Here is a 13,531-nt window from a genome sequence, read left to right as displayed (position 1 = left end):
GCAGGCCTGATACTACTCACATCCAGGTCCCCTGTTTCCGTGTTCACAACTCCCAGTCGGATGGGGCTGCAGTCCATGTTAGGCCTGAGTTCGCTTGTCCGTAATGAGTTGGAATTCGGTGACAACGTTCCCTCCATCGCTCGAAGCACTCGTTTCTGAGTCAAACGCCGAATGAACACATGTGACCCTTCGCCTTCTTCTTGCACCCTGCGAAGTCGTTCAATCATATCAACTCAAGATGGGCCGGACCACTGGCGTTACCGAGGGGTCCCCGACTGCCAGATACTTCCCGATCAAGAGATTATCATTTTGGTCGGTCTGGAAAAGAGTGGCACCATTGCAATTGCAACTAAGAATCAAGGTGAATCCGTCGATCGTGCAATCACAGACAGTGTATGCACCGCCGTTAATGTTCTCTTGGGTGTCGAAGTAGAGAAAATCGAGGGTGTAACCAGTTTCGATGCTCGCAAGTTCCGTCGTTCCAGTGTCGTAAAGATGGCCTGTGGACGAATCGAGAGCGAAGACAGTATTACCGTTGTTAAAACTGCCTCTACCCTCTCCCGCAACACCATCGGGTTTATTGGCTAGCGTAGTGCCATCCGCTACGGCGCTGTCACCGCTTGCAGTAATGTAGAAAGATGCGTACGTAGAAGTAGTAGTCACTGTCGCTGTTATTGTCGATACGGTCGTCGTGCTAATCGTAGTGCTAGTAGCGATCGAGGTCAGTGTAGAGGTGGTCGTAGTCTATGACACGTTATGGCGATTAGCTCACCGATTGTTCAAAAGATGAGGACTTTGCCCACTCTATATACGTACGGTAGAAACGGAAGTAGATGTCGGGGATTTCGTAATGGTAGAAGTCACGGTTTTCTGGCACAAGGTGGCATTTTGTTAGCACACGCGGCGTCATTGAACCGACATTGGGAGCTGATTGTACTCACAGTTGAGGTAGCCAGGGTATGGGTCGAGGTTGTTGTCGTAGTAGTCACAAAGGGAGTGCAATGCCATTGCCAGATTGTGCAATGGACTTCTGGCTGAGGCGTGGCTTTACGACGATGCACATCTCTCTTCGTCGGCGGTGCAGCGCCGACATTCGAGTAGCTTGTCACTGTAACGGGTGCCGTTACAGTTGCCATAACACTGCTTACAGAGGTAGTCCTGCGTCGCGGAAGACTTAGCAAGAATTGTACAGTCGCGAGAGTTGGAGCGGAAGTGGACAGTAGGTGTAACTACTTCCATCAAACTTACGTGGCAGTAGTAGTTGTGGGGGATGTCGTGACTACAGTCACCGTCTCAGTAGCAACCGTCGCTGGCGCAGTCGTTGTCCTGGTCTTCCTAACGGTCACCGTCTTGACCGGCTGAGATCGAGTGGCCGTCTTAGTAACAGTAGAGGTGGAAACAGAAGAACAGCGCGTCGTCGTCCTAGAAGTACACCAGTCTGTAGTCTTCACACTGCCCCAGGAAGTGTGACACGTCGTACGGGACTCGATGTCAGCTGCCGAAGCGAGTGATGCTAGCGAAGCAAGGCCGAGGAAGCTAGGGAGTAAGAAACGCATCGTTGAAGCTTGAGATCAAACGCAAAACGGGAGGAAGGGACTGCCAGGTTGGCGGGATGGGTAGAAAACGCAGAGGTTGAGCTGAGAGTATTTTCTAGGCTCCTTTTGACTTCCTATTGATTTCGTTAGATCAATGGAGAGAGTGCCTCTAGACTGGGCTAGAGCGACATCACGCCACGACGTCTGTCTTGAGCGTTAGTTGGTCTCCTTACTGCCATGCGTAGCGTGTTGAAATCCGACGCCGATAGGCTAGATACTGCATTCTTCTACATGGCGTATTGGACCTCGACGCCACGAAATTGTGATGCTACAATACTTGCTTAAGGGTAGGAGGACGGGTCGCTTATATTATCCCCAGCCTGGCGGAGATGCCGTGGACAACCCTAACATGAGTCCGGAAAAAGCTGTCGCATCGCCTATCCCCCAAATCCTGGATTTTGAAGACCTGAAATTCACAAAACCGCCAACTTTATGATATATACATTGTTATAAGGCTTTAGAAGTGTTTCTAATGTATACTACGTATAATACTCTTTTTTACCTTAAAATTGGCAATATAGCGGTGGAAATGCGGGTTTTTAGTTTCCAGGTCGTCAAAAATCCAGAATTTGGAGGATGCGCGATGCGACAGCTTTTTCCGGACTCATGTTAGCGTCCGCTGAAAAGGCCGAAGATCTGATGGAATCTTGTACGATCTTGAAGTTGCCTTTTGGAAAGATTGATTCTGCGGCCAAGGGATTTGGGGGCAAGTTATCGTTTGCCCTCCATACGTCTAAGCTTGTTAGCAGCGCTCCGCCAGCCTATTGATGCCAGGTTTTAGCACCTCCGCCAACCAAGTCAATGCCTAGCTCTCAGGACAAGCAAGACAAAGCTTAGAGTCACAGACTATGGCTTGCGCGTAAGATTAATGTCCTACAGCTATGCGTGCTCCTCTGGGCTGCCAAGCATGAGCGGTGACTTGGACGAATGTGGACCGATAGTTCTGGAGCGTGATAGACATAGAGGAGGGAGGCTGCGGAGGCAGAGACGGGTCATGCCGATACCCAAACGCAAATGCATCGCGCTCTGACGACACTATGCCCATTTTCGGGGATCGGTTTGTGCAGTCTTGCCCGTTGTGCAATACTCCCTGCCAAGTAAGGTATTGATGGAGGTTGCCGCGGAGGCAAGTCGCGGATGCATCACGACGGATATGCATTGCCGAGTCCCACCCGCGCATCGTGACATCCGTTTCGGTGAAGTTGTTTGACGAGCGTCCACATCAAGTACACGCCCATCATGGCGCCCGTCAGCACGACACCGCTTGCCGCCTATGAACGGTTTACAATGTTCCGCGTAACGTTGGCAGCACCATTCGTGGCACATGTGGAGATCAATCGACCGGAAAAGATCAATGCGTTCAACAACGTGTGAGCAATGCATTTCCGAGCGAGAAAAGCGGCTGCTGGCTAACTGCAAGCATCAGGATGTTCCGTGAGATGGCGGAAGTGTTCAATCTCCTCTCTTACGATCCGGACGTGCGAGTCATCCTATTCTCAGGAGCTGGGCCGAGAGGTTTCTCTGCTGGCCTCGATGTGGCATCGGAGTCGACATCAGGTCCGGTGGGCACTCCTACCGCTGGACAAGATTTTGCACGGCAAGCATGGGCCGTGCGACGACACGCTTTATTGTACCAGGAGCCGGTCAATGCGATCGAGCGATGTGAGAAGCCCGTCATATGCCTCCTGCATGGAGTCGCATTTGGGGCGGCAATTGACTTTGCCGTTGCCTGTGACATTCGACATTGCACTCGCGACGTCCGCTTCTGCGTCCGCGAGATTGACGTCGGGCTCGCCCCGGATGTGGGAACTCTATCAAGACTGCCCAAGCTCGGCGTATCGCACTCGTGGGCGAAATCGGTCATCTATTCGGCCCGCGTATTTGGAGGCGAAGAGGCCCAAAGGGTAGGCCTGGTGAGCGAGGTGGCCGAGTCCAAGGATAATTTGCTCAGCGACGCCTTAACTCTGGCAAAGGACATCGCCTCCAAAAGCCCCGTAGCAGTGCAGAGCTCAAAGGCGTTGTGGGACTTTAGCAAAGACCGTCCGGTTTCCGACGGCCTGCTCTACACGGCAGCGTGGAATGGCGCGATGGTGCTCTCAGATGATGTCAAATCGGCCATGATGAGCGGATTGAAGAAGACGAAGCCCACCTTTGCAAAGTTGTAGCCGTGGACAGGAGACGTGTTTGAACGGTGACGAGTCCTCAGGCGATTCACTAGGTACTATTAAGAGCACCTGCGGACTGCAGAATGACTATAGATCAATTCAAGCTCAATCGACTTCTAACAAATCAGACCACACCCGGGGATCACGACAAGCTGCCTGCGTAACCTGCGGCCAAGAGATCGTCGGTGATCTGGGCGACACTCACTGGCTGGCCGTCGACCTCGCTCGGAATGGTGAGGAAGCCTTGCAGGCTGTTGATCAGGCAGTTGCTCGTATCGTAGTTGAAATTCATCCCGGCATGGATATCGACGGGTAAGGCAATGTCGTGCAGGGCGCCCAATTCCTAGGGGAGCAACGAATGTAAGTTGATTGGAGAAAACTGCATGCAACATGGACACTCACAATCTCGAGCTCGGTGTGGCTCGTGCCGTTCGCGTAGTTGGTTGTCGGTGGGTCGGACGTTGGGTAGACATAATAGAAGACCTGTCGGACACCGAGGGCGAAATCGCGAACGAGAGCAGCGTCCGGAGCGACCTCTATTCCAGGCGCTCCGTTGATGTACCTGGAGGGCAGCGATTAATATTAGCTACGAGTGGACGTTGCTTGCAGATGCGTGATAGGTCTCGTACAATGTCAATGTGGCATCCGGCGCCAACGGAAGCTGCTGGAGAAAGGCCGCAGTCGCGCCAGGAGTCTGATCGCTGAATGCCGGCGCGACGCCGTTCAATTCTTTGGAACGAAATGCATCGGTGCAGGGGATTTGACCTTGGGCCTGGGCCATTGCGCCGGAGATGGCACCAAGCACGGCGACAGCCTTGAAGAGAGACATGGTAATTGCGTGAAGAGCTTGTTGACTTTGACGAGAGACGGTTGGAGACTACTGCGTAAGGGTGGAATTGCCGGGCCATGAGGGATATATATATTGATGGACGCGCCCCGACCTCGCCGATTCTCAAGGCTGCCGGCATTTGCCCGCATCTTTCCCCAGACCCCACAAACAGGCGTCGACGCTAGCGGGTGATCGACGCGGGGTTACCAGCCTAACGGAAATGCCAGTTTCCGAGGGCACGTCCAGACACAGCTGAGGGATGAAGTGTACGCTTGGGATTGTTGAAGCTTACATTATTGCGCATGGCGGGAGAGCAGATTGCATCGAGACTCGCAAGTCAGAATCATGTCACAGGTGCTTGGTTCGCTGGCGCTTGGGGAACATGTGCTGGAGAGAATTGAATCTGCATACACGTAAAGGATGTATTGGGGGACCCCGGCCTCGTGCGAATAACGACAATGCCATCCTGACGATCGACATTACAATTACCTGATAAGCGCGCTCGGAAAATCCTTCTCAGCTACGCAATTTACTTTCTAGGACATGAGCCTCGGGAGTTCGGAAAAGGCTGTCACATTCCCGGAGTCAACCACTGCACCTTGACAAGTGATTAGCAATAGCGTCTACCTTTCGGGCTACCAATGCCTTGCTATTCCCGAACTCAGACCACGGATCTTCGCTCGCAATATATGACACCGCCCGACTAGCAACAGGCAACCGTCGCTGCTGCAACTCTTCCATTCCATCTGGCATTCCAACATGTTTACCGCTCCTATCGTTCCCTTGTTCATTTCAGCGCTTGTCCAATTTGACGGCGCGATTTGCACCACTCAGGCTGGCAGTGGAAATCGCCCGGCCGGGCACGAACGGCAAGCGCCCGGTCTTGATGACGGTCATGCTCCAACGACTGACTGCGCCGAGTGCCATTGCCTTGCCCTGGCATAAACATCGCGGCAAACCGTGTATCAATTCAAGATAGGCTGGACCACCGGCGTCACCGAGTAATATGTGTCTTGTGGGACACCGAAGGGCCCAAGATAAGGATCATCATTCTGTCCATCCGAAATATACCACCCATTGACTTCGTCGCTCCAAAGTTGGTTGTCGCCAGCGCCGCAATTGCAGCTCAGAGCCAATGTGAAGGCGTCGATCGCGCAGTCGCAGACGGGAAAGCTGTCCTCGGCAATGGCCGCGGCGCTGTCAAAGGTAAGGTAAGACGCGCCGGTATCATTCTCGCCGGTGCCGTGCGCAATCCCGCCCCAGGCGGGATCGTAGAGCTGACCTGTAGCAGGATCGAGAGCGAAGATGGAGCTGCCGTTGTTGAAATTGCAATACGCATACTGTTCCGAGCCGGATGCGTCGCGATTGTGAAGTTGTTCCCCGATCGTAGTGCCATCCGGTACCCCTTTGTCGTTGCTCGCAGCAATGAAGAAGGACGAGTACGTAGCGATGACGGTCGATGTAGTCGTCGAAACGGTCGTAATACCGCTGACGGTGCTGATGGCGGTTGAGGTTGAGATAGAGGTCGTTGTGATCTATGCAAGATATGGTCGTTAATGCGGTGATCACAAAACCATGAATTTTGACATGACGTACAGTAGAGATGGATGTGGCTATAGGGGCCGTCGTGACACTCAAAGTTGATGTCACAGTCTCCTAGAACAAAGCGAGGCATCGTTAGCGTACATTTTGTACGGGCATCAGGGAGGCATTGTACTCACAATCGAGGCAGCTTGAGTATGGGTGATCGTTGTTGTGGTCGTAGTAGCCACCGGGGCAGCGCAATGGCGTTGCAGTACTGTGCAATGCACTTCTGGTAGACTCGTGGCTTTGGAATGCTTCCCACCCTTGCTTTTGCGAGCATCCCCATGCTTGGTTTTGTGACGACGCACATCTCTCTTCGTTGGCGGTGCTACCCCGACGTTCATGTAGCTTGTAATCGATGTTGACGCGGTAACACTACTTAATGAAGTTGTCCTAAGTGATGTTAGAGGTGATAGACGTGAAGATCCCGGTTCAACTTACGTGGTGGTAATCGTTGTATAGGATACTATACCAGTAGTTGTCGTAGAGGTAGCTGTCGTTGGCGCAGTGATGGTGTTGGTCTGTAAAAGGGTCACAATCTTCACCGGTTGAGATTGTGTTGTTGTTATGGTTTTAGTAACGGTAGAAGGGGAGGCAGAAGGGCAGGATGTGGTAATAGTCGACGTAGTGTAGTCCGTCGTCTTTACACTGCCATACGAAGTGTGACATGTAGTCTGGAGCTTGACAGCAGCGGCTGGAGCGAGCGATGCAAGGCCGAGCAACGTAGGAAGTAAGAAATGCATCGTGAAAGATTGCAAGGCAACTAAATGAAACGAGCGGGGTTGCGGACGATGAAGAAAGCATTGATTGAGCAGCGACTGTCATGGTTATTAGGGCCCCTTTTGACCAGCAGGCCGCGTTCCTACCTCGCATCTAACTTCGTTAAAAAATGACGAAGTGACTCTGGATTGGCCTGGAGCGACATCACGCCACGGCGTGCGCCTTCACAGCATACGAGCGTGTCCTTGCTTCTGGTGGCGCGGTGTGGCGTACGTCTTGTAATGTACCATCCGGCACACGAAACCGTTGATGCCGAAATTGAGCTTCCAGAACCCGAAGGAAGATGAAGCTACGACCAAATTGTATGTCCGTGGCCGCCAGCGTCGTAGACATAAGCTTTCCTCGCCCCTGCATGCACCCAAGCCACGTGGAGTCGGGGCTGCCGGCGACACCCTCTTCCTTCCAATCCGTCGTAAGTCAGGAAATTGGCAACAACAACGGTGAGAAAGTTTGGACGCCGTGGACACGCGTGCTAGAACATGGCGTCAAGGAAAAATGTTCTAACCAAACTGCGTCGCATCAATCGACTACTTCAGAGCAGCCAACACTGTCTGAATCAAACTTATTTCTATCAGTCTTAGTCTCGAGATGAGATGATGGATGAGTACGACTAAACAGCGCCTTTTTTCCAGCTTGTTGAAGACCGAGCCAGAGCGCCCATTCTCTGCGCAATATCGATTCTCAAAATATTCAAAAACATACAAGATCTATCTACGCGTGGAAATACTCTCGACTTCTCCCAGCTCCATCCCCATTACTTCCCCTTCCAAATTTGGACGGCCAGCCTTGTGCTCCTCTTGAATCCTCCTCGCAGTCGATGCAAATCGTTTGCTAATGTCGCCCCAGTCTCCCTTCTTCAACACCAGCTTCCGGTCGCGCTTGCGAAATTCACCATCGACAAGAACGTGTTCAATATCTCCAACATTCGCATGTAGCACCAGCGCCGCCACCGCATTCGTCCATCCAAGCATATTCGGAGATTCGCCATCGACGACGACAATATCGGCCTTGGCCCCCTCCCTCAACACGCCCACGTCCTCTGTCCGCACCGCCAGACCGCCGTGCCGTGTCACGAGTAAGAAGGCCTCTTCTACATCGAACGGGCAGTTTTGTGGGATCTTGGCCGCATCCAGCGTCGTGGCATACTGCTCACCACGCGTATGCTGTAGGAAGAGTCGAGTCTGCGCCAGCATATCTCCGGAAAATGTGAAATTCGTGTCGACGCCGAGGGACGCTTGATCGAGGACGAGTTTCGACGTTTTGTGCCCGTGGCCGTAGTGAAGTTCGGACTCGGGGGTGATGGCTAGGTTCCAGTTGTGCTTGCGCAATGCATCACGATCGGTGCTTGTCACGAACGGTCCGTGGGAAAATATGATTGGGATATCAAGGTCCTGGAATCCATGGTCTGAAAGGGCTGTGGGAGAACTGCTCGCATTGCCCCCTGTAACATTGTACATCAGCCACTGCCAAAACATTCCGTGCTTGCTCTCAACTTACTAAACCACGGGCCGCCAAGAACGTGCAATGTGATAGCCTGTAAGTGCATTTGCCTGAAGAGTGAGGTCAGCAATGATTTAGATCAAAGCGGAGAGGAGATGCCCACTTGATCAACGCCTTCGTCTTTTCCACCTTTTCCTTGTCCATCTGTAAAATGCTGTCCAGCGCAATGCCGAGGGATACCAGCCCGCGCGAATCGTCCTTTCGCTGCTGCAGACGGGCGAGACCTTCATACTGCGTAGCCTCGCTGTAATGCGGCTGGTCGTTGACTCCAAAGCAGTACCAGACTCGAGCACCTCCATCAACGGCCGCATTGTACGCCGGCTCAAACACACTCTCATCCCAGTGTTGATTCGCGTGCTCAACAACTGTCGTCACACCAGAATTGATCGCCTCCAAATACCCCTCCAGACAACTGATGTAGATGTCATCTGGGGTGAAGGAGCGGGCAGCACTGGCCATCTGGCTGATCCAGACGAGGTACTGCGTCAGCGTACAGTTGGGTGCCATGGAGCGGTAGGCCGTTTGCCACATGTGGGAGTGCGTGTTAGTGAATCCGGGTGAGATGATTTTGCCCGAGACATCGACGACTTCCACATCGGCTGGGAGGTCTATGTCGTTGGCGTTTTCGGAGATCCGAGCAATCCTGTCGCCTTTGATTAAGATGGATGCTTTCTCCAGGACCTTGATCGATTTCGTGGCCTCGTCAAAGGAGATGACGGTGCCATCTTTGAGCAGCGTGTTGGGCATGTTTGCTGTAGGTAAATAGGCGGATGGGAGCGCGGTTGATGATTAGATGTTGACCCCCAGTAGTAGAGTACCTGCAGGTCTTTTATATCTTACGCAGATCATTGAGGGCCGTAGAAGGGCGAGGAAATTGGTAACTCGGAGTTAACGTGGGTGACTGGGCTTACGTCAAGACCCGGCCTTTGGACGCCTCTCTTGTCACCTTCCCCTTCTTTGAAATAGTCGCGAGGGCAGATGACATTGGATCTCTTCGGATTTACACGAGGCCCAAGGCCGGGTGCTTCGGTGCGAAGTGGGTGGCGGTTTACATCGGCCCGAAGTGAGTGGCCAATGACCGCAATGTGCCGAGCGGAGTTTAGACATGGGGATCCGCACGGCTGTCACTGGATTCTCTCTCCAGCCTTCTCGCCCCACTCTACAAACATGCTGATTCATCGCGGCTCGCAATACGCTTGTCGATCTGGCATTCCTAGGATGAAGGCTCTTGAGTCACGCCGTATGGTTTGCACTCTAGTGTCCATCAGCAGAGGGAATAGTAAGAAAGACGGCTAAGAATAGTGGAATCCCTGCATGGGCCGTTGTTCATTGAGCAGTAGTGGCGTCTGCAATGCTTGACGCAGCACTCATAAACCGGACCTGTCACGGCGCTTTTGAAACCTAGTAACGATCAATACGCCCTCCCATTCATCACCGGCCTATCCTCCTCATCATACTCCAACATCAAATTAGTCGGGAACGGCGACTCCCTCGCATTCGAATCCAGATACGTGCGCAACCGCAGCCCCATAACTTCCTTCTCGACCGTCACAAACTGCCCCGGACTGCCTCGCGCACGATGCACGTTATGAAGTTTGAAGACCTCCTTTAGGATAGCCCCGATGGCAGGCCCGGCGACACGCAGCAGCACGCCGCCGAGCAGAATGGCATAGCTCTCGCGCGGACGGAAGGGATCAAGTTTCTCCGGGTTCGGGAAGGCGGTCGGGTCCATGGCTGCGACGGCGGTGGCGGCCAGGACTTTTTGGTGCGGCCGGACGGTCACGGAGCCCTGGGCGCCGCCGGGGATGACTGTTTCGCGCGCGGCGACACGAGTGATGCCCGGACCGACACCACCATGACGCATGCCTTCGTAGACGAAGCCTTGCAATTCGCGGACGGCGGCCTCGTCGTCACGGTGGGCGAGCTCGATGATGCGGGTTTTGTACGGTTCGTATTCCGGGGTGAGGAAGAGGTCGATAAGGATGGCGGCTTGCTGGGTGAGGACGCTGGCGATGGGGGCGGCTTGACTGATGCACTCCTCGACGAGACCGGCATGTGGTCTGCGCGTGGCGAAGAGGGCGTGGTAGAGGCGATCTGCCTCGGGGCCGACCTCGTACGCCGTGCCTGCTTCAAGGTGATCGGCGATTTTCTCGCGCAGTCCTCCACCTCCCTGGATCCGAATGTGCAGGTCGAGGATTTCCCGCAGGGCTGCCTCACTCTTTGCAGCACCTGCTCGCAGCTTCCACTCGTTGGCAGGGATGACGTTGAAATTTTGGTACGCCGCAATCACGTGGAAGGCGTCAAACAGCTCCGGGATGGTGAAGAGGCCACGAGGGGTCTTCAACGTTTTGAGCGGGATGGCAAAGCGACTGGCCACCCAGGCCACGGGAGTAATGTTGGTGACGTTGCGGACAATGTCAATGGCGCGCCGGGAGCCGTAATACCGAAGTGAGCTCTCTTTAATTTGCTTTACCACGTGGGCGCTGAAGAACTCGGCAACGTGAGTCTCGAAATGGTCTTCGTAGAAGACGCTGTCCACGGTCTTAGGCTCGGTGTATAACGCGCGGAAGTCATCGCGATCGGTGAGGACGGCGCGACAGCCCTCTGCCGTGTACACCACCGCCGGACCGACCTCTTTCGGCGGCCGGTGGACATCGTACTGATCAATGACTTTGTTGCCCTTCAAGATCCCCTGCACCGCCTTGGGCGTGTAGAATGGAAGCAGAACGTAGGGCGAAGTTCCAGTAAAGGAAAACGGAAGGCCGTTGAAGATCAGTCTCGGGAGCATGCCGCCATACGCACCGCCGGGAAGGTCGCCCAGTTTCGACACGCCCCAGTTGGTCAAGGTATTGCTGTTGAAGTCGTAGCTGAGGAATCGATCTCCACGGACCAGCGCGACCGCATCGTCAAGGATGCCGCGTCCAGTGGTCTGGCCCGGACAGACGCCACTTCCGGGCATTGGAGGCTTGGTGCATTCCGCCATCAGGCCGGGGTACAGCTCCATATTATCCACGTGACCATATAGCAACTCGGCCGCTCGAGCCGTTTCCGTATCTTCGCACCACTCTTCAAAACTCTCATAGGCCTTGAGGTTGAGGTACGCCCGGAATCTGATCACTTCATTAGTCCGGTGCAAAGCCTTCAAAGACATGGGCCACTCACTCATTCAAAGTGCAGACCTTGAAGATGTTCCGGGCCTGTAATTGACCCAGTATGTCGACAACCTTCAGGCTTGCTGGAGTGCCATGAGGCCCAAAAGCATGGGCCGGCTCCTCGATACAGTCCTTGATGAGCTCCGCAAGCTGCTCGTCACTGAACTTTCCGTCGGGGCCTCGCTTCAGCCCGCCAAACGTCCAGTCCTTCGGCAACGTGTCCTCGAGTGTTTTGCCCTCCTTGGCAACAATCTGCATAAACATGCCCGGCGTCATGTCATCCAATGATTTGAGTTGAGGTAGATTCCTTCGAATCGTCTCTTCCATCCACGTGGCGTCTGCGGCACTCAGAGCGGCGTGCCAATGATACAGGACAGCGAACTCGGTGGAAACGACATTGCCTGTGCCCCGCTCCACTCGTTGTCCAAGACTTTTGATTTCCTTCCCCAAGTCCAGGGACCACGTTGAATCGGCTCGAGGAGTGTTGAGAATGGCGGCGACGTAGTCTTTCAAGACGACGGTGGCGAAGAAGCCGACGTTGATGTTTCGCGACAGCTGGAAAATGTCTTCGTCTTGCCTGCGTGGTGTTAGCGTGGCCTATTGTCTGAACTCAGAACGCTTACCATTTCTGCTGCTCTTTGTACAGGCTGTCCCAGTCTCCGTATTTGCCATCCTCATTCACGGACAACAGATCCTTGGCGATCATGTTGTGGTTTCTCGAGAACATGATCAAGAGGGCAACGACACCCGGTGGCATTAGCATGATTCGGTCTGAAGCGATCGAATCGGGGAATATGGTTCCATTATTGTACGTCCGCACTCGTGGCTGCTCTACATCCGTGTTCCCGTATAGAGTGCTGAGGTCGACATAACTCGACGTCTCATTAATCCATTGATTGCTGCGGTTGGTCTGGAAACACTCGTGGATGACAATGGTGGCAAAGGAGAAGAAGAGACGGTTCAATCCAGACGGATGCTCGGTAAATTTGCCCTCGGGACGTTTGAGAAGGTGTTCCCACACGAGCTCGGGGTCGGGGAGATTTCGGCCTTTGGGCTTCATGGGAGGGACATTGCGTGCGTATGGCGAGCCCGCCTTGCCCATTTCTGGATTCCAGATATTGTTGTTGCCGCCGTCATGTCTGCGATATCTTGTGGTCGGCCCCGCGATCGTGGTGGAGGGGTGGGGGAGATCGTCGTATAACATTTTGATGAAGCCGTCCGACACGGTGGATGATAGTCCGCTATTCAGCGGCATGCCCTGCAACATGGCCACTCCATGCTCTAGCAGCAACTTCTTGTCGTCCAAAGGCTCACCGGAAGCCAGCTGGGGCAACGCTTCGGCCACAAACTTGGCATTCCTCCCCGAACGCAGCACATCGTGGAGGATCGAGGTTTTCTTCTCGTCCGAGGTGCCCAGAGCTTCACTATCCGTCTTGCCATCAGGAGCGGTGGCAGGCTTTCGCCTGATACTTCCCATGAACGACTTCATCTGGCCCGGCATAACAGATTCAACAATGGCCCGTAAGAGAATCAAAGACACCAGCAAAGCGGCAAGAGCCAGGAGCATGGCGAACGACATCATGGTGAAGGTGGATGGATAATGAGCTCGACATCATGCTGCATGCAGGCGAGGCGTTTGTTGATCAAAGCGGGGGGAACGAGTCCTCTTGTGGCACACGACCATTCCACATGCAAGGTTGGCGCCATGTTGGGCATCACGATGTATCGATCGACGGGAGCTCGGAGGCGAGCAATGACGAGGTGCAGATACGAGGACATGCAAGACGTTTACCCTTCCCGGCAGGTGGTTGATGAGGAGGGTGAAGCGTGTAGCGCTAGGCGACGAGCCAATGCGCGCCTGTGCGAGTCGGAAGAGATGAGGTGGGGTGTGGTGGATCGGCGCCTGCACGATTCAAAGGACCGGCG

At 54.0% G+C, this 13,531-nt stretch overlaps 6 protein-coding genes across 6 annotated transcripts; 1 reads left to right on the top strand and 5 right to left on the bottom strand.

Moving 5' to 3' along the window:
- Window positions 1-696: 696 nt before the first annotated feature.
- BDY17DRAFT_107121 (uncharacterized protein) lies at window positions 697-1,660 on the bottom strand. The gene is made up of 3 exons (XM_033729163.1): window positions 1,249-1,660; window positions 942-1,158; window positions 697-870 (listed from the first exon to the last, which is right to left on the bottom strand). Exons 1-3 carry the CDS (start codon window positions 1,554-1,556, stop codon window positions 805-807), a joined length of 591 nt encoding a protein of 196 aa, XP_033592118.1. The 5' UTR covers window positions 1,557-1,660; the 3' UTR covers window positions 697-804.
- A 1,174-nt stretch (window positions 1,661-2,834) lies between these two features.
- On the top strand, window positions 2,835-3,760 carry BDY17DRAFT_308908 (enoyl CoA hydratase-like protein; the record flags this gene model as incomplete). Its single annotated transcript, XM_033735260.1, has 2 exons — window positions 2,835-2,965; window positions 3,022-3,760. 2 exons carry the CDS (start codon window positions 2,835-2,837, stop codon window positions 3,758-3,760), a joined length of 870 nt encoding a protein of 289 aa, XP_033592117.1.
- A 142-nt stretch (window positions 3,761-3,902) lies between these two features.
- Window positions 3,903-4,589, bottom strand: BDY17DRAFT_322380 (uncharacterized protein; the record flags this gene model as incomplete). The annotated part of the gene is made up of 3 exons (XM_033736796.1): window positions 3,903-4,103; window positions 4,163-4,322; window positions 4,390-4,589. The coding sequence occupies 3 exons, from the start codon at window positions 4,587-4,589 to the stop codon at window positions 3,903-3,905; spliced, it is 561 nt and encodes a 186-aa protein (XP_033592116.1).
- A 619-nt stretch (window positions 4,590-5,208) lies between these two features.
- Window positions 5,209-6,297, bottom strand: BDY17DRAFT_293828 (uncharacterized protein). The gene is made up of 3 exons (XM_033733045.1): window positions 6,186-6,297; window positions 5,872-6,124; window positions 5,209-5,786 (listed from the first exon to the last, which is right to left on the bottom strand). The coding sequence occupies exons 1-3, from the start codon at window positions 6,262-6,264 to the stop codon at window positions 5,555-5,557; spliced, it is 564 nt and encodes a 187-aa protein (XP_033592115.1). The 5' UTR covers window positions 6,265-6,297; the 3' UTR covers window positions 5,209-5,554.
- Window positions 6,298-7,343: 1,046 nt separating this feature from the next.
- On the bottom strand, window positions 7,344-9,424 carry BDY17DRAFT_293825 (uncharacterized protein). Its single transcript, XM_033733044.1, has 3 exons — window positions 8,557-9,424; window positions 8,451-8,503; window positions 7,344-8,394 (listed from the first exon to the last, which is right to left on the bottom strand). The coding sequence occupies exons 1-3, from the start codon at window positions 9,198-9,200 to the stop codon at window positions 7,661-7,663; spliced, it is 1,431 nt and encodes a 476-aa protein (XP_033592114.1). The 5' UTR covers window positions 9,201-9,424; the 3' UTR covers window positions 7,344-7,660.
- A 440-nt stretch (window positions 9,425-9,864) lies between these two features.
- Window positions 9,865-13,106, bottom strand: BDY17DRAFT_246866 (heme peroxidase; the record flags this gene model as incomplete). Its single annotated transcript, XM_033730763.1, has 3 exons — window positions 9,865-11,563; window positions 11,616-12,182; window positions 12,229-13,106. The coding sequence occupies 3 exons, from the start codon at window positions 13,104-13,106 to the stop codon at window positions 9,865-9,867; spliced, it is 3,144 nt and encodes a 1,047-aa protein (XP_033592113.1).
- Window positions 13,107-13,531: the final 425 nt, after the last annotated feature.

The sequence above is a fragment of the Neohortaea acidophila genome, assembly GCF_010093505.1.
Source record: "Neohortaea acidophila strain CBS 113389 unplaced genomic scaffold BDY17scaffold_3, whole genome shotgun sequence".
Lineage (NCBI taxonomy): Eukaryota > Fungi > Ascomycota > Dothideomycetes > Mycosphaerellales > Teratosphaeriaceae > Neohortaea > Neohortaea acidophila.
The sequence above is the reverse complement of the archived record's forward strand: the minus strand, read 5'-3'. Positions and strand labels throughout refer to the sequence as shown.